This window comes from Gossypium arboreum, chromosome 12, assembly GCF_025698485.1.
Source record: "Gossypium arboreum isolate Shixiya-1 chromosome 12, ASM2569848v2, whole genome shotgun sequence".
NCBI lineage: Eukaryota > Viridiplantae > Streptophyta > Magnoliopsida > Malvales > Malvaceae > Gossypium > Gossypium arboreum.
The window spans coordinates 3,198,035-3,215,898 of NC_069081.1; the positions used below are offsets into that span (position 1 = coordinate 3,198,035).

At 36.5% G+C, this 17,864-nt stretch overlaps 4 protein-coding genes across 5 annotated transcripts; 3 read left to right on the forward strand and 1 right to left on the reverse strand.

The window, feature by feature from the left end:
• The first annotated feature begins 519 nt into the window (after positions 1-519).
• Positions 520-4,055, forward strand: LOC108479886 (D-3-phosphoglycerate dehydrogenase 1, chloroplastic-like). Its single transcript, XM_017782726.2, has 4 exons — positions 520-1,281; positions 2,361-2,848; positions 2,937-3,032; positions 3,154-4,055. The coding sequence occupies exons 1-4, from the start codon at positions 729-731 to the stop codon at positions 3,823-3,825; spliced, it is 1,809 nt and encodes a 602-aa protein (XP_017638215.2). The 5' UTR covers positions 520-728; the 3' UTR covers positions 3,826-4,055.
• Positions 4,056-4,419: 364 nt separating this feature from the next.
• Positions 4,420-6,665, forward strand: LOC108477806 (cyclase-like protein 2). Of its 2 annotated transcripts, none has more exons than XM_053022623.1 (7): positions 4,420-4,858; positions 5,002-5,046; positions 5,406-5,478; positions 5,686-5,783; positions 6,107-6,177; positions 6,267-6,405; positions 6,561-6,665. In XM_053022623.1, the coding sequence occupies exons 1-6, from the start codon at positions 4,537-4,539 to the stop codon at positions 6,390-6,392; spliced, it is 735 nt and encodes a 244-aa protein (XP_052878583.1). In that variant the 5' UTR covers positions 4,420-4,536; the 3' UTR covers positions 6,393-6,405; positions 6,561-6,665. The 2 variants fall into 2 exon arrangements, with proteins under 2 accessions (XP_052878583.1, XP_017635786.1); XM_017780297.2 differs by having other exon boundaries at positions 4,449-4,858; positions 6,553-6,665.
• LOC108476814 (DNA-directed RNA polymerases II, IV and V subunit 3) lies at positions 6,558-10,796 on the forward strand. Its single transcript, XM_017779158.2, has 3 exons — positions 6,558-9,102; positions 9,203-9,440; positions 10,214-10,796. The coding sequence occupies exons 1-3, from the start codon at positions 8,657-8,659 to the stop codon at positions 10,484-10,486; spliced, it is 957 nt and encodes a 318-aa protein (XP_017634647.1). The 5' UTR covers positions 6,558-8,656; the 3' UTR covers positions 10,487-10,796.
• A 477-nt stretch (positions 10,797-11,273) lies between these two features.
• On the reverse strand, positions 11,274-17,648 carry LOC108479782 (phosphatidylinositol 3,4,5-trisphosphate 3-phosphatase and protein-tyrosine-phosphatase PTEN2A-like). The gene is made up of 13 exons (XM_017782570.2): positions 17,340-17,648; positions 16,106-16,533; positions 15,849-15,950; positions 15,717-15,773; positions 14,889-14,954; positions 14,162-14,338; positions 13,954-14,040; positions 13,780-13,844; positions 13,631-13,707; positions 13,051-13,097; positions 12,357-12,487; positions 12,193-12,262; positions 11,274-12,078 (listed from the first exon to the last, which is right to left on the reverse strand). The coding sequence occupies exons 2-13, from the start codon at positions 16,514-16,516 to the stop codon at positions 11,512-11,514; spliced, it is 1,857 nt and encodes a 618-aa protein (XP_017638059.1). The 5' UTR covers positions 16,517-16,533; positions 17,340-17,648; the 3' UTR covers positions 11,274-11,511.
• Positions 17,649-17,864: the final 216 nt, after the last annotated feature.

Genomic DNA, 17,864 nt, shown 5'->3' on the forward strand with positions numbered 1-17,864 from the left:
TTAACACAGTTAATATCTTCCATCAAAATTTATCAACTTGGCACATTGATTAAACTATTTTCATATGATTTGACAAAAATAAACAAGTTAAAGTTGAAAAATTATCATATAAATTACCAATTAGACTAGAATTTTTAAATTTAAAAAATAGGATGATAGAATTTTTAACTTTTGAATTGTATAGAGACTAAATCTCAAAGTCTATCAAAGTATAGGGACTAATAAAATGGTTTAACCATAGCCTAATTTGGCATCAACGAAACTGCCAAAATGGTTAGGAATAGGGGCGCTTTAATAATAGAAAATTATTAAATTATTTCAATAATAATCATCGTTTACTTTTAAACTTTTCATCTTTGGAAACTAAACTTTTCCTTGTGAAGCGTGAGAAGCCAACACTGTGTTTTGAGTAACAAAATTACTGAAAAAGTTTTCATGTGTCCCTTTCCTCAACACTTGGAATGCAAGAGAAATACCGGAAATAAATTTCCAAAATTTACCAAAATTCTTCTAAACCATTTTGGCATTTTCAGTGGAAAAAGACCATCATTTCTCCCCCCTCTCATCTCATTCGCGTGTTTACACGCTCCTACCCTTCGCACTCTCTTCACCGAATCCCACCAAAATATAAATTACCCACTTTCCTTGGCCTTCCCTCGCTGCATCCACTTCCGTCCTCTGCCGATCCTCCATCTCTTTTGGAAATCCCTTCTCTTCAAGCATCGATCATGGCTTCTTTCAAAACCCCAGCCCTCAAAAACCCATCCCTTTCCCTTTCCTCTAAACCCCGACTTCCTTCTGCATTTTCCGTCTCCTTCCGTGACAACCTGCGGTTTTCGCGCTCCTCCTCTAGACCGCAACGCCGTTTCTTAATCATAACAGCTTCCGCTGCATCTATCTCTAGCAAACCTACCGTACTCGTCGCCGAGAAACTCGGCGAAGCGGGTTTGACGCTGCTCAAGGAGTTCGCCAACGTGGACTGTTCTTACAGCCTCTCTCCCGAAGAGCTCTGCACCAAGATCTCGCTTTGCGATGCCTTGATTGTGCGCAGCGGAACCAAAGTCAGCCGCGAGGTCTTTGAATCAGCTGGCGGGAGATTGAAAGTTGTTGGGAGAGCTGGTGTTGGGATCGATAATGTGGATCTGGCCGCCGCCACCGAACATGGCTGTTTGGTCGTCAATGCGCCTACTTCTAACACTGTGGCGGCGGCTGAGCATGGGGTCGCGCTTTTGTCTGCCATGGCTAGGAACGTAGCTCAAGCCGATGCTTCCATGAAGGCTGGTGAGAATGATTTCGTGGTTTTTTTTTTTCTGCAGTGCTTATAATCTTTTTGGGTTGCTTAGATCTGTCGTTTGTGTTTAGATTTTCTAAGCTACTAATTCAGTGCCATCCTTAAATATTGGAGAATCTTTAGATTGGAGGGTAATTATGGATTTATCTTAATAATTTTGCTAACACCATCTCAAAGCATATAATAATGTTTCCTTCCGTGCTTTGATGTTTTGGGTTCAATCTTCAATGCTTTGATTGAATTAATGGAATATAAATATAATTAGGTTAAATTATGTTCAAGTCCTTGAATTCTTAATACATTTGGAATTTAATCATTTTACTTTTATTTTTAAGAATTTAGTATTTCTATTTTTCAGATTTAAACATGCAAGTCGTTAGCATGGTTAAAAGCCTTCTATTAAATTTTTGTTTATTATTACATCATTTTATTAGTTAGAGTTTTTTTAATTTATATTTTAAAGTGTCACATCAACGATTTTAGTAAAATAATTTTAATGGAGTTAAAAATTAAATCTGAATTTTAAATTTAAAAAGTAGATGGACTAAATTTTTAAAAATAAAAGTAAAAATAGAATGACTAAGTTTGGAATTGTAAAGAGTACAAGGACTTGGAGCATATTTTAACCATATAACTATTATCTATTTAACTTATAAAATGCTGAGTTGGTGTGAAAAATTAATTAAACAGTTGAAAAAATTAAAATTTAAAAACAAAAAGTCTGTAATTTTGAATAAATTTATTTATGTAATTAAATTATAGAGTTGTTAAAATAAATGAGTGATTAAGTTGAGATTTATAGGAATTGACATTGGTTTTCACCAATCACGAGAATGTTTGTTCATATTTACGTGACACAAGTGAGATGACATCACCACATTTACAAGTTTTCAATGTAATCATTTTCATAGTTTAATAAACAAGCAAGTTGTTTAAGTGATTTGATGTAGATATTTTGTCCTGATTTTGGTAATATAGTTTTAAGGGTTTAGGATTGGCTGCTTAAGTGATTTCATGATAGATGTTTCTGGAAACAAATTTCAACTTGTCCGTATCTTTTGTGATGCAGGGAAGTGGCAGCGAAACAAATATGTAGGTGTATCCCTTGTTGGAAAGACACTTGCTGTCTTGGGTTTCGGAAAGGTTGGATCAGAGGTAGCTCGGCGAGCCAAGGGGCTTGGCATGCATGTTATTGCCCACGATCCTTATGCCTCAGCTGATCGAGCTCGTGCTATAGGTGTGGAGCTGGTGAGCTTTGAGGAAGCCATATCCACTGCAGATTTTATTTCTCTGCACATGCCTCTCACCGCTGCTACTAATAAAATGCTCAATGATGAGACATTTGCTAAGATGAGGAAAGGTGTTCGCATTGTTAATGTTGCCCGTGGGGGAGTGATTGATGAAGATGCTCTTGTGAGGGCATTGGATGCTGGAATTGTAGCTCAGGCTGCACTTGATGTCTTCACTGAGGAGCCACCGAAACAGGACAGCAAATTGGTTCAGCACGAGAGAGTTACGGTGACTCCACATCTTGGTGCCAGTACAATAGAAGCTCAAGTGAGTTGATTCTTTAATCAATGAATTATGTCCATATTTATTTGTCTCTGAATGATGTTATTGAATTAAGCATTGTTATGTTTTTCAGGAAGGAGTGGCTATTGAAATAGCCGAAGCTGTTGTTGGAGCCTTGAAAGGGGAACTTGCTGCGACTGCAGTCAATGCACCAATGGTTCCTGCTGAGGTACACAATGACTTCATTTAGTTTTGCCTTGAGTACTTTCTTGTTGATGTGGCCTTACTTTTCTTCATGTTCTAGTTATTTAGGATTAATGTTTTACTTATGTGCTTCACTTTCACTGCAGGTTCTAATAGAGTTGAAACCATATGTCGAGCTTGCTGAAAAACTTGGGAGGCTGGCTGTCCAATTGGTAGCAGGTGTAAGTGGTGTAAAAAATGTGAAAGTGTCGTATGCTTCCTCTAGAGCTCCTGATGACCTTGACACAAGGCTGCTCCGTGCGATGATCACCAAGGGGCTTATTGAGCCTATTTCCAGTGTTTATGTGAACCTAGTTAATGCTGATTACACCGCTAAACAAAGAGGACTGCGGATTACGGAGGAACGCATTGTTATAGATGGTTCACCTGAGTGTCCACTAGAGTCCATCCAAGTTCAGATTGCCAACGTGGAATCAAAATTTGCTGGCGCGATATCAGAGTCGGGTGAGATTAAGGTCGAAGGACAGGTGAAAGATGGAATTCCCCATTTGACAAAGGTAGGGTCATTCCAAGTGGATGTAAGCTTGGAGGGTAGCATTATCCTTTGCAGACAGGTTGATCAGCCTGGTATTATTGGTAAGGTGGGAAGTATTTTGGGGCAGGAGAATGTGAATGTGAGTTTCATGAGCGTTGGGAGGATTGCGCCTAGGAAGCAAGCAGTGATGGCCATAGGGGTTGATGATCAGCCCAGCAAAGGATCTTTACAGAGGATCGGCGAGGTTCCTGCCATTGAAGAGTTTGTTTTCCTCAAGTTGTAGGTTGACAGTACCATTTGCCATATCCTTTTCTTGGGTTACAACCCTGTAGTACTAAAAAATTTTGAAAATCTGTCATTGATTGTGTTCTGTCTCGGATAAGAAAGAATAATTTCGTTGAACTTGAGTGATTCAGATTGTGATTAATATATATTTTCAGATGAACTTAAGTGATTCAGATTGTGATCAAATATGTATTTTTGATGAACTTTAAGTGATTCATTTGTGATTAATTTTGGGGTTGGGCGGTTTGTTAATACTCAAAACGTACGAGGCCGGCCGAAGTTTCAAATTTTGACTAAAACTCATGTGCTCCAAAAGTTTTGCTTTTTATACAAGAAAAGAAATCACCAAATTCCACGTTTAGTAGTATTATAATCAATCTAACTAAATGCAATCAAGCACAAGTTTATTTTTTATTACCATAATTTTGCAGCTTGACTAGTCTTGCGTGTTTGCTGGCAGATTTCATGGAGACTGGATATGGTGGAAGCTAGTTTTCAGCTTTCAGTGTTTGTCGCAATGCCATATAAAAATTTTACAATAATTTTCATGATAAATCAATGCAAGTCATCACCATGATTCAAGGAAAATAATTATCATATATAATCAATCTCTTTGTTGTCCTATTGATTTCAATATCTGATATATATTGGCAAGATATACTCAAACAAGTAAGCAGATTGTTCTTTCTCTGAAACTTACAACTTCACCATGAACAAAAGCAAGCTCCAGCTGCAACTTTGTGCAGGGATATTTACTTTAAGCATCCTCTCCAATGGTGCTTATGGTAGTGACAAAATCTTTGACATAACTCACAAAATCACTTCTCAGTTGCCAACTTTTGGATCACAGAAGGGTCTTGGTCAATTCATTTGGCTTCTTTCCAGCATCAAAAATGGGTCCACAGTGAATGTGTCGGAGTTCAAATTGGGAACCCACACTGGCACTCACGTTGATGCTCCTAGTCACTTCTTTCAGAAGTACTATGAACAAGGATTTGATGTTTCAACCCTTAGCCTTCAAACTCTTAATGGTAAATTGGTTTATATCATAAGCCTGCCACTAATTGTTTCCTTTTACCAGTTCTTTTCTCCTTAGACCTGGTAGGTGTTTCCAAGTAGTTTTTGCTTGGGATATCATTGATGACCTCACATGTTTGTTTTATTGTTTGTGTAGGTCCTGTTCTAGTAGTTGATGTTCCAAGAAATAAGAACATTACTGGTATGCCTGTTATTTATGATAATATCATATCAGTATAAAGTAGAGATAACTGGTTTCAACGAAAGACCTGCTCTGATGCTTTATTTTCTAGTCCCTGCATCAAGATGCCGATGTTGGTTGACTATTGCAATAAACGTTCTCTCTTATAATTTTTCCCTTCTTGTGATGATAAACTATGTTACCCGGACTTTTCATTTTCCTCTGAAGTATGCATGTTCAACACATAGTACATGAATGTGGGGTATGAACTTCCAAATATATGAAAAAATATACAAGTTAAAAACACTCGTTTATCGTGTTTGATCTTTCTTTTTGTGTTGTTCTCTAGTAAGTAGGCAACTAAAATATGCTTCCTACAGCTGAAGTTTTGAAGTCCTTGAAAATTCCCAGAGGAGTACATCGTGTGCTTTTCAAAACACTTAACACTGACAGGTAACTCAATATGAACTTACCACCTATTCATTTGTCTGCATTTACATATGCATAAAGCGAATATAGTTGAGTGGGCTCCTATCAGGAGTATTTTTGAAGCATGACAAGATCAGATGTCATTAATAATGGTGATGCTCCTTGATAGGATTGACTTTTGTATTGTTCTACAGAAATGGCTTAAAATTGTTGATATGTTTTCATTTTCAGGAGGCTGATGCATAAAACGGAGTTTGCTTCAGACTTCACAGGATTTAAGAAAGATGGGGCACAATGGTTGGTTGATAACACAGACATCAAACTTGTAGGTAAGATTTTACATTTTTCCTCGTTAACTAGAGGAACCTTTTTGTGCCATAGATTCAGTGCTTCAATTCTGGCTTGATGATTACACAAATGTCAGGTCCCATCATTACTTCAGTTAATGAGTCACTTCAAGAAAATGTCTTAGTAACTAATGGAACAAGGCCTCTGACTTCTGAAAGTGACACAGATGACTGATCTGATTTAATTGCAGGCAATCAATGAAGTTCAATATAATCTTCTTAAATAGAAAATATAACCATTTCTATGCCTTCATTGTTGGCAGAGCTTATAGTTTTACCAACCCATCTATCTGTATTAACTGTAGGACTTGATTACCTATCAGTTTCTGCTTATGTTGATGCTGCCCCAACTCATCATATATTTCTAAGGAAGAGGGTAAAGAATTCAGAAGTTTCCCTTGTGAATCTGAGAGAAAAAGTGTTGTTGTGCATTACTGAACTGCTCTTTTTTTTCTTTTTTTGCAGGAAATTGTTCTTGTTGAAGGTCTAAACCTTGATGACATAAAGCCAGGGAAGTATACTGTCCATTGCTTACCTTTGAGGATGGTAGGTGCAGATGGTTGCCCAACAAGATGCATTCTCATTGCATAAAACGTTTCTCCTAGTAAGGTTCTTTCACCATTAAAACCGATAATGTTATATTCACTCTAAAAACAACTAGTAGGGATGGGTTTTACATGATTGAAACTTTTCTTTTATAGTGGTTTGACTACTTCAAGCATATGCTCATTAAGCCTTAAATTTGGTGCAGGAGAGTAGGATATTGAGAGGAATGGTTTGAAGTATCAATAGAAGTTCTCTTTATGGACCTTGTGTAACCAACCTTGAATTGAAAAGTAATAAAATGCTGACATTGAAGTCTCATGAGTCATGACAGATAATTTTGCTTAACTATGTTAATTATCAGAGAACAGACTAAGCTAAAATATTGCATAGTTGTAAAAGTAAGTTGAAACATAAATGACCGCTATAGATTAAGAAAAGTGTCTCAGGAAAATCTTCATCTCCAGCAACATCATCAATCTATATTTTTGTTTACTTTTAGATCATCAAGTTTTTCTTTTTTCATTCACTGTTAACTGATTTCATGTTTATACTTAGAGCAACTGAACCAAAATTATATATTACATGTTTGTGTTGGAAATTTTGGTATGAAGATATATAGGGAAGAAGATGATTAAAGAAAATGTGAAAGGGAACACATTTTTCATTTCTTCTGTAAAATATATACTGATACAAAAGAGTGGCAGTCAATACCAAATTTCCATTATTTAAGGAAATTTGTCCCCTAGTGTAGACCTAAATTAAGTTCCACCACAATTCATTCAAGTACATAACAAAATATCATTGAACAAAAAGAACAAAATACCATTTCATCAATAATAACTTCAAAATTTTGGAACAAATCAAAGAAATTTTCTAGGATGTGATGAGTTTGAGAGAGGAGCAGCAACTTGATAATGCTGGTGTTGCTAGTCCTTGTTGCTATTACTATTATTTTTATTTGGTTGATGGATACATTTTGTTGCATTGGAAACTCTATTTTCTGTTGGATAATTATTATTGCAAAACAAAGACGGTAAGTATAAATAATAAGGAAAAATAAATAAATACTGTGCTATGGAGAACTACTGTCTTAGAAGTAATTTTGCCTTTATTGATGTAATTGAAAAATATAGTGCTTCCAAATTCGTACACCTGATTGAGGAAGGTAGAACACAATTGATATTGTTCTTTTTAAGTTTATAGAAATAAGATCAAAAATAATTTTAAATGAAAATGGTAGCATTAGTCGCATATCCCATATACAATGTTATAACTACATGTGTAACTTACTTTATTTGTTGGCATGTTTTGACATATGTATTTTAATTATTTACGTAACTCTTTTTGAGGATTTTGAGTAATTGATATTGTTATTACAATTTTAGAAGAAATTTAATCAAGCAACGACAATTTTCAAGAGTCCCAGAATGATATAATTAGATTATTTAAAGATATATTTATACTAAAGAATGAGTGATTTAATTTGGGAGAAATTTCAAAGATTCATTCTTAATCAAACTAGCTCATTTACAAAGTACTACAACGGCTGTTCAAAGACTTATGTTATGACTTCTTGATGAATATAAGAGAACACTTACTTGTTCAATGTGAAGAAATTGGTTTTAGTACAATTACCATGTTTAATTTGTGACTAAGTTTTTAAGGAGAAATTATTATGGAAAACGTGATTTAGATAATGTATAAGAATGGAGTTGTAATTAAGTGAATGAGTTGAAACTAAATCGCATTTTGTACGGTTTATTCATAGTGAGTTACTATTTGAGTAAAACTCGTGAACATCGAAAGATCTTTTGAATTGTATAACCAACTCTAGTATTCATCTCTGTTTATATTTTTTTTTACAATTATTCATTTAGTTGTAACTTATGAACAATTTTAGCTCAAGATTATAACATATTTTTTATCATAAAGCAACTTGTAATTCATGAAATAGTCTTGAGAAATGTATTTACACCTTTCCTCCCATCAACTCCGATTAAAGGCGTCAGCAAATCGCTAAGGGCATAGGCAGATGCTTTGGCTCCTCAAATTATATTTTAAAAATTTCTACTTTCACGCAATCCGTTAATGTTCTCGATGTCTCTTTTATCATTGGTGAGGCCGGTACATTTATTAGGAAAAAGAAAACGACATCGTTGCGGTATGAAATGAATAACCAATAAGAAGCGGACACGACAAGCAACCAAAACCCCCCAGTTGGGTTTTAAGGAACGTAGACTCAAGCCCTCCCCTTTAGCTTCCTTCCATTGCAGAGCCGAAGACCTCAAATCCATTTAAAAAAAATAAAAATGGAGGGAATATCGTACCAGCGATTCCCTAAGGTTAAAATCCGAGAGCTGAAGGATGACTACGCTAAATTTGAGCTTCGCGATACCGATGCCTCCATGGCCAATGCCCTCCGTCGTGTTATGATCTCCGAGGTCCCCACCATCGCTATTGACCTCGTCGAAATCGAAGTCAACTCCTCCGTCCTTAACGACGAGTTCATTGCCCATCGCCTCGGTCTCATCCCTCTCACCAGCGAACGCGCCATGTCTATGCGCTTCTCCCGTGACTGTGACGCTTGCGACGGTGACGGTCAGTGCGAGTTCTGCTCCGTTGAGTTCCATCTTCGCGCCAAATGCATTTCCGATCAAACCCTCGACGTTACCAGCAAGGATCTCTATAGTTCCGACCATACTGTTGTTCCCGTCGATTTCACCGATAACGCTGGCTACGATTCCACTGAGCCTAGGTACTTAGGGTTAAATTTGTAAATTACTCCTGATTTGTTTTTAAATTGCATTAGGGCTTTAGGATTCGACGTTCGTACAACTGAAATTGTTTCTTTTCAGAGGGATTATTATTGTGAAGTTACGGCGAGGGCAAGAGCTGAGGCTGAGGGCAATTGCGAGGAAAGGGATAGGGAAAGATCACGCCAAATGGTCACCTGCTGCGACCGTGACTTTTATGTATGAACCTGAGATTCATATCAATGAGGATTTGATGGAAAGCTTGACGCTTGAAGAGAAGCTAAGCTTTGTTGAGAGCAGTCCAACTAAAGTCTTTGACATTGACCCAAATACCCAACAGGTATGCTATGCCTTTACTTTCTACATCATTACATCTATTCTAACAAAGAAATTGTTCGGGGTTAAGCTTTGGGTTGTGTTGGCTATCACTAGAGCTTCTGGATTGTTAAAGCAATTGCTGGTTTTGATTAATTACATCTGTGATCTGTCCAATAGGAGGATTGAATTGCTTTGCACGTCATCAAGGTCTTTCCTTTTAGAGTTTCTAGTTTGCTTGAGCTTAAAATGTGGATGTGTTTTAGTAGCATTTTGTCTTTATATGTTTCTTACAAAAGTTCCTCTTATGTGCCTTTTACTTTTCTGAATCATGAGGATATTGATGGAACTTGAGCTTCAGTTTAGGTTTCTGGATTGGAGTGTTTCTCCTTGTATTAGGGCCGTTAATACCACCCTGTGTTTATCTCAAAGCTAAAGATGCGAGGTGTCAAACTACATTTCTTTCTGCTTTCATTTAAATGGGGCCTGCTTGCTATGCTGCCATTACTGTGTTGAAAACCTTTTTTCTATAGGAAGTCTCCAATGATACTGTAATGTTGTTACTGACTATTATGCCAGTGAGTGTTGAAGTATTAGTTCGTTTGATTAGTGCTTTTTTTTCCCCTCATATTTTGTGTAGATAGCTGTTCTGACTTGCTTGAGCATCATATGTTTCATGTATGTTGAGTGCATTGTTTCAGTCCCTATATTGTGAGCCAAAAATTGGAGGTTATGCTATTTCACTGCTGCTGCTGTGGGCGCTGCTAACTATGAATTCTATTTTTATCTTGAAAACAGGTTGTGGTGGTTGATCCAGAGGCGTATACCTATGACGATGAGGTGCTAAAGAAAGCTGAAGCTATGGGAAAGCCAGGTCTTGTGGAGATATATGCCAAAGAAGACAGTTTCATCTTTACAGTTGAATCCACTGGTGCGATCAAAGCTTCTCAGTTGGTTCTTAATGCTATAGAAATCCTGAAACAGAAGCTGGATGCGGTTCGCCTGTCTGAGGATACTGTGGAAGCTGATGATCAGTTTGGCGAACTAGGTGCCCATATGCGAGGAGGATGATCTGCTTGTAATTAAGAACTAGCCATTGACATTTGTAGGTTTCAGAAAAGGCGTGTTTCCATCTAACTAACTTCCTTTTGTTTAAAACTCTTGAGATATTTTGGGTAGAACAGACTACTTGTTTTCCTTGATGAAAATTGTCAGCTATATGCCATCTGTTTTAAACTTAAAAGCCAGCAAAGCATGGACTGACAAATGATTTAGCCTGTGGCTTATTACTTTGTCCAAACTATCAGCCTTTGTATTTATGTTTCTGGCTAGTTGGTTCTTGCCACCAGTGATTCATCAGTGAGCTTTTAGCTGGTTGAAATGTATAGTAGCATTTCGCTTTTCGCCTCTATTGTATGTTGAGATTAAGTTTCCCTTTGGCTTCGTCAAGTTGTCATCTAGGTTTAAAAATGGTGACTACAGCTACAGTAGGAGCTTATGTGGTTACAACTTTATTACTCCATTCTTATTTTGCTTCTCTACTCGAGCCTTTATCGAAGTTTTCAAAACTAAATTGACGGTCAAACTGATCAAATCATCAATTTTCAGTTCAATGAGTTCATCCATTTTTAATCACCAGTTCAATTAATTTATTTGTGAATCAATTGATCTAATTTGGATCGATACAGTTGAAACTAAATTTTAACTAATTTATGTAAATCTTGGCGGTCCAAGAATTCTCTTATCAACTTATACATGAAACAAGCCAAAATAATACAATGACACGTTTAATCATCTTCTTCCTTGGCACGAATGTTTAGAACTCGGATTGAGTGTTTTCTAGTTCCAATTACTACTGTTTTTGTTACTTGCTAATCCCATTAACTGTGATTCACATTTAAATGGAATGTTTATTCTGACAGTCAAATGTAATAGTTTTTTTCAATTTACAACATAAAGAAGGCAGAACCAGATTCTGATGATGATACAAGATACAAATGAAGCGAATATGATTTGATATAATATGGCCGACGCGTATAACTTGCAAACCAGTTTTATGTACAGAAGAAGTGGCATCTGTTGTGTTCTGCCCCGGTTTAGTCACTTTCATAGTCCTCATCATCTCCAAAGCTGAAAACAGATGCATCAGCCGCCATTGCCCTGAATTCACTTTCTGAGCTAGACACTTGAACACCTGCAGCAGGAGGAGCTGCAGCAGCAGCAGCAGCAGCAGCAGCAGCAGCAGCAGCAGCTTTTCTTGGCTCACTAGTACCATGCATCGGTTGAGAGCTTGCACTTCCTAAAGAAACTTGCCCGGTAGAATGCACCAAACTTGCAACTTGATCTGATTTGTCATTTGTTTCAGGTTTGGAGGCTGCTGAATTAAGAGCTATTCCCTCTACAGATGTTGCCTTATTCTGCCTGCTCTTCGATGAGCCAGATTCTTCTGCCTCACCGTCTGAGAACACATCATCTTTGTCATTATGTCCTGGATCTTTATTTTCATTTGCTGGGGCTGCACCTCCGTCAGTTGATGCAGCACCAGTCCCGGAGCTTTCATCTGGCTTATTGGTAGTAGTTTCAGTCTGGGGCGTGGTTGGAACAGTACCATTATAATCTACTAGCACAACCTCAACCTGGAAACCAGGGGACGGTAATTTCCTCTGCATATTAACAAAAGGAAGCTCATAAAATCAGAGAAGAAATTATTTGGGCCAGAAAGAAAGAAATGAAGATCCAAGACAACATGGAACATCACAATACATTTCATGGTTTACCTTGTCAAACCAATCAAGCTCACTGGTATTCAGAACTTTTCTGTTTTCTATCATTGTTGTGTTTAACCAACTGATAAATCAAAAGGGGCAGAATCACAAGATGATTAGTTACAAAATAGTAAAACCTGAAACTACTTTTACAGGGATGAGGGCTACCAACATACCAGTAGAAATCTCCTTGGCGATCATGAAAATGAACTTTGAAGTCCCCAGCCAACTGAGTTAGACCAGGCTCCCCAGGCAAAGCAAAGACCATAACTCCTTTCTTTGGTGCGCTAAACCAAAAATCTTCAGGCTGTGAGGAACATGCACGTGAACATTATTTCAAATTGGTATTCTGATGCTCGGGCTTTCAAATGGCATTTTTTTAAACATATTGGTGGTGGTTATAATCATGTTGTAAAAATCGGACCAGACCGACTTGTTCAACCATTGAACTGGGAAATAGTTGCTCCAATCGTTTAACCATATAAGTTGAACAAAATATATATATAACTGGCCAAACCAGTAATAACCGGAAAAAAAACTGGTAAAAAAAAAAAAGAATTAGATTTTTTAACAAAAAAATTTCGGTTTTTTAATCATATTTTGGTCCATTTCATTTTTTTTTTCTGTAAATATAATTCTTCCTAATTTTTATGATTTTTAGTATTTTTCCTTTTCGAATATTTTATGAATTTATATATTTTAATGGGTTTCCTTAATTATTACGAATTTATATATATTTTAATATTTCCTGAGATGGTTGAACCACCCAATTGAACCAAAAATAAAATACCTAACCGGTGTGACCACCAGTTTGGCATTTACCATGATTATAATAATTATACAAAACAATCAAACAGATTACAGACATACCGAGAGATCCTTGGTGCGCGGATGCTTCTTTGTTGAGAAGAGAACACCTGTACACAGGAGTATTGAAGTTCATGATTTAATCTAGGATGATAGCTAAGATAGCATTAAATGACAATAAAATGGCTGCATGTCACTTTAATCTGTCAATTTCCCAAAAAAAAAAAAGAACCATTGTACAGTATTCGTAACAAAAGATAAATAGCATCAAGAGTTAGGTTTGAACCTTAAACATGAGGAAGCAAATTAATTCAACAATGAAATTATGAGATTACTTAGTTGCTATTGGGAAGATTCAAATACAACATAGGAGTTTCAGACTATGGCTATGTATTTAAACACATTTACGCCAGCATTATACCATAAAACACCACCAGTACATAATAAACAGGAGTTTGAGATACTAGTGCCTGCCTGCACCGTGAAGGTTGAACCAATTATCTTGTATTCAAACCTATAAGGCATTTGTCTGTGTTGAGAACATCTAAAACACCCATATGCAATGAGAAGTTCAGCATAAAACAATAAGAACAAACCAGCAATCAAAAAAAGGGAATTGTTTGCAGAGACAAATAAGATATACCATTATGATCAGAGATAGTGATGGAGGGCCTGATCCAATAAGGGCAGCGATGGAGCCGGAACCCCCTAAGCATACACCTGCATAAAAAGTGGATCAGCACTAAATGAAGACCAAAAATGCAACACAAACATTCTATAGCCAGATAATACCTCCGCCCAGGCGGGTTTTCACCATTGAAGTATGTTAACGTGCGTTCGAAGTATTTGACATATCTCTACAAAGCATGCAAAAAAGGAAATGCCAAAGATAAGATGAGATAAATAGCTTGCCAGAAACAAATCTTGAAAGTATAAATTTTATATCACTGAAAATCAGTTGCTCACAATTTGACTTGGCAGAACAAGGCCCTTTCCATCAACACATCTTTTCTGGTTGTAGTAGTCAATGGACTCTTCAGCAGTGGGGAAGAACTGCAGAAGGATAGCAATTAGCAAATAAGTTATATAAGAACATAATCATCCATTGTGACCAAGAAATGTGAAGCTACACCAAATTTACTAGCACTTCTTCAACTCGTTCATTGAGTCAAACCTTCAAGTATAGAAGAAGGCTAGAGATCATCAACCCTGTCCTTGCCATTCCAGCTTTACAATGCACAACTACAACATTCTCAATGTCCTCCTTCAACCATGAGTAAGCACTTCGACAGAAAGATATTATCAATTGAATTGGGGGGCAATTATGATCATCAAATGGGAAACTAGCCACCTGAAGAAAAAGTTTGGTATAAATGACATAAATAATGAGATGACTCAATTTCACTTCACACTCTGCTCATCTTACAGTAAGTTTTAACAGGCTGTATTTGCTGTTATACATGAATTGAGTGGGAAACAAAAAGTAATGGTTTTCGTCAAAGTTGAGGAGGAATTGACTAGTCCGGGAATTATCCTCATCAATGACTGATTGTCATCATTGAGTAAAACACTCTTCTTAATCCTGTCTTAATGGATTCCATTGAAAAATTGTTTAACAAGAAAACTGGTGGCTGGTTTCATCGTTTTAAGATGAACTTATTTTTATATCTGATTTGTCCTACGCGTCCTACCAAATGGGAAGTAAAATAATTTTCAAATGCCAAAATAGGGTGATATAGTTATCTGGCTAAGAGATATAAAGGTTCTTCTATCAAAGCTGAACAAATAGGTGTGGAGCACAATGCCACCAAATAACCAAATTAATTTAAGAAATAAACCTGGGAGAAGTATTAGAAGTAAACATATTCCCATAAGAGTTCCCATAACAAATAGCAGCATACCTTTCCTTCAAGTAATGAAGCATCATATAGTCTTTCAGAGCAAAGGTTATACACTTTGTACTTGTCCTGCATATAGAAAGTCAATAGAGTTTAGCACCAAAAGCTGCAGTGGGGCTGGCCAAGGACGAAAACATAGTAACATACATATGAATTAGTGACAAAAAGGCCACTTCAATCCAAAACTTTCTTTTGAGTGGTACAGCCAAATATTCAGGAACAATGACTTTAACTGCTTCAGAAACCTCAACCGAAAGGTTCATACTGAAGAGAGGTGGGCGTAAATTTTGAAAAAGGTACAGGCCGGAAAGTTGAACATAGACTTGTGAAGTTTTTATTTGAAGATAGACGATTGCCAAAGAAGGCATAGACAGAACAGAGTGAAGGCTGAGGAAAGTTCTCATGTTCAAAGAGCAGAATATTAAAAGAAGAGGCAAGAATAATCTCTCCCAACCACCAATCAAAATTTAATAAATCAGTATTTGAATGAGCTGCTCTGCAGCAAAGACAACTTATCATCATTGCACACAGTCCTGTAAGATGTTTAATATATCTCAAATACTGAAAAAAAAACTAACACAAACGAGGGAAGAAATTTGTTTTTGTTCAACTTATGATGCCAGAACAACGAACTTGCCATCTATTTAGGATATAAATGGTAAAGCCCCAACAAAGAAACATCACAAAAATCAATATGTCTTAGTAAATTACTACAAGAAGCAATCATAAGACAAAATTTTACGGAAAAATTGTAAAAATAACATTAATCAGGGGAAATGCCAGAAAAGAAAAGAATAATGATGCATGTTATATTGATAGAGATTTGATTACCTTGTGATATGTTTCAAAAAACTTGATCACTTCTTCCATGTGATTACGATAGAAACCCTGTATCACAATTATACATTTTTTAATGCAGGCATGAAAGGATAGTCAAATTCAACTACCGATTTATGTAGCTACCTCAACATATCCAAAAAACCCAGAGCTCAAGTCACCAGCAGGGAACCCCATAGCAATTATGTTCTCAGTGATGTATGTCATATCTAAGTCAAATCCTCCTTCCTGAAGTGAAGGTGCACAGGTAAAGTCACAAATATTGAGATTCAAATCAGAGTACAAAACAACAGTTACTAGACATATCACACATGAAATTCTTTTATTTATTATTTAAAATATTGGAGAAAAAATGATATGGGAAAGAAGAGCAAACAGCCCACCTGGTATCTCCGTTTGTTCTGTGAAACAACATGACGAGCCTTAACCTGTACAGCTTTTACTGCATTTTTAGATGAGTCCACTATACCTTTCGTAATTGTTCCAAGAAAACCAGACTGCGTGGTTGCTGAAGCACCGTCAGAACTATCACTAGCAGGAGATTTTGGAGATGAACGCAGTCCAAACCCACTAGTAAATCGTGAAAAAGTTGATTTTCCAGCATTTCCTGTTGGTGAGTTCTCTTGCGAGGTAGTAAATGGCTGAGGAATTTTTAAATTTTTGGCCCATGATGACAGCTTGGATGGTGCATCAAGAGTAGGATTAGTAGATCCTGAATCTGTGACAGCAGGAGTTTGTACCTCAGAATCTTTAGCAGGAGGCGAACTTGGCTTGTCAGCAGGTACATTATCCATTCTGCCGTTCCAGAGGTCTAAATAATAATTGAACGTCAAGAGTTAAAAGACCCAGCATATAAGACACAAGTTTATAGTAATTACAACTGCAAGCATAATGTAGAATTTCAGCTAATAAATACTAAATGCTATAAGAAACATAGACTTTTTGTCTTCCTACATTTAAGTAAACAAAAATCACAATTTGCTACATACCCAAATTGATTTGACTTATTGCCCCAAAGCAAGTATAAAATGGGATGAAAATGCTGACATAAGCAGATAGTCAGGTGAATCTTCTACTTTTCTGTACGTTACATTCTTCCAAGTAATGCATGGCACATCAGTCTTTTCATGATCTTACAAAGCAAAAGTAGTGCCAAAATAACATAATTGCAATAATGCAAGGTATAGCACCGATCACTCTAGGAGATACTTTTAATCTATGCATTTATTTCCAGAAGAAATTTCAGCTGTCCATTACTAACAATTAAGAAAAGGTTGTGAGTTGCAGCATGCTAGGCAAGCAACCGTTCATACAGAAAAATAATGTACAAGAACAACTATTACAACTGTTTCAAATGCGAGATTAACAAATTATCAGCTTCTCACTCTGATTACTTGCTAATTAACATATAATAGTTACTGATTGTTCACTCCAAAGATCAAAAGAACATATTCATTTGCTCTTCAATTACATTAAAGTCTTCAGCATCTAATCAAAATAAAACTTCAGAAACCCTAAACAGTTGAAAAGCAAAAACTAAAGGTGAAATAACATGAAATCATCGACTCTTCCAAAAGATTTGATTAAAGAGATTAAGATCAACGGCAATTATCTTACCTCGTATTGAGACTACGGAATCACTTTAGTAGGGGATTGCCAAAAAAAAAAAAAAAAGGACTTAGGTTTTCAAAATTGAACACGGCGATGGAGAGAGAGAAGGGACCGAGGAGGGAGAAGTGGCATTTGGTATTTTTCAAGGTTCTTTATTGCGTCAGTTCACGCGCTCTCCGTGGCCAACGAATGTGGACCGCTGATCTGGTAGAAATTGTATTAAAGCTTGAAATTGGACGGTGCGTGATTTGTTTCACAATTACTGAATAAACTGTATTAGTTCCTACAATGAGATATGTTCTCTCAAGATTCTTTTATATGGCCCCATACTTTCTCTTCTTGGTCAATATATGGCCCCATGCCATACTGATGAATATTCATATATTTAATCTTATAATTTTATTAGGATAAACTCAATTATTACCTCTTATCTTATCTTAAAAATTCTTCTTCCCCCAACAAAGTAAATCTAGATTTGGTAATATAAAAGTATCGATCTTCCATCTGTTTTTCTCATCTAATTGCTTATAA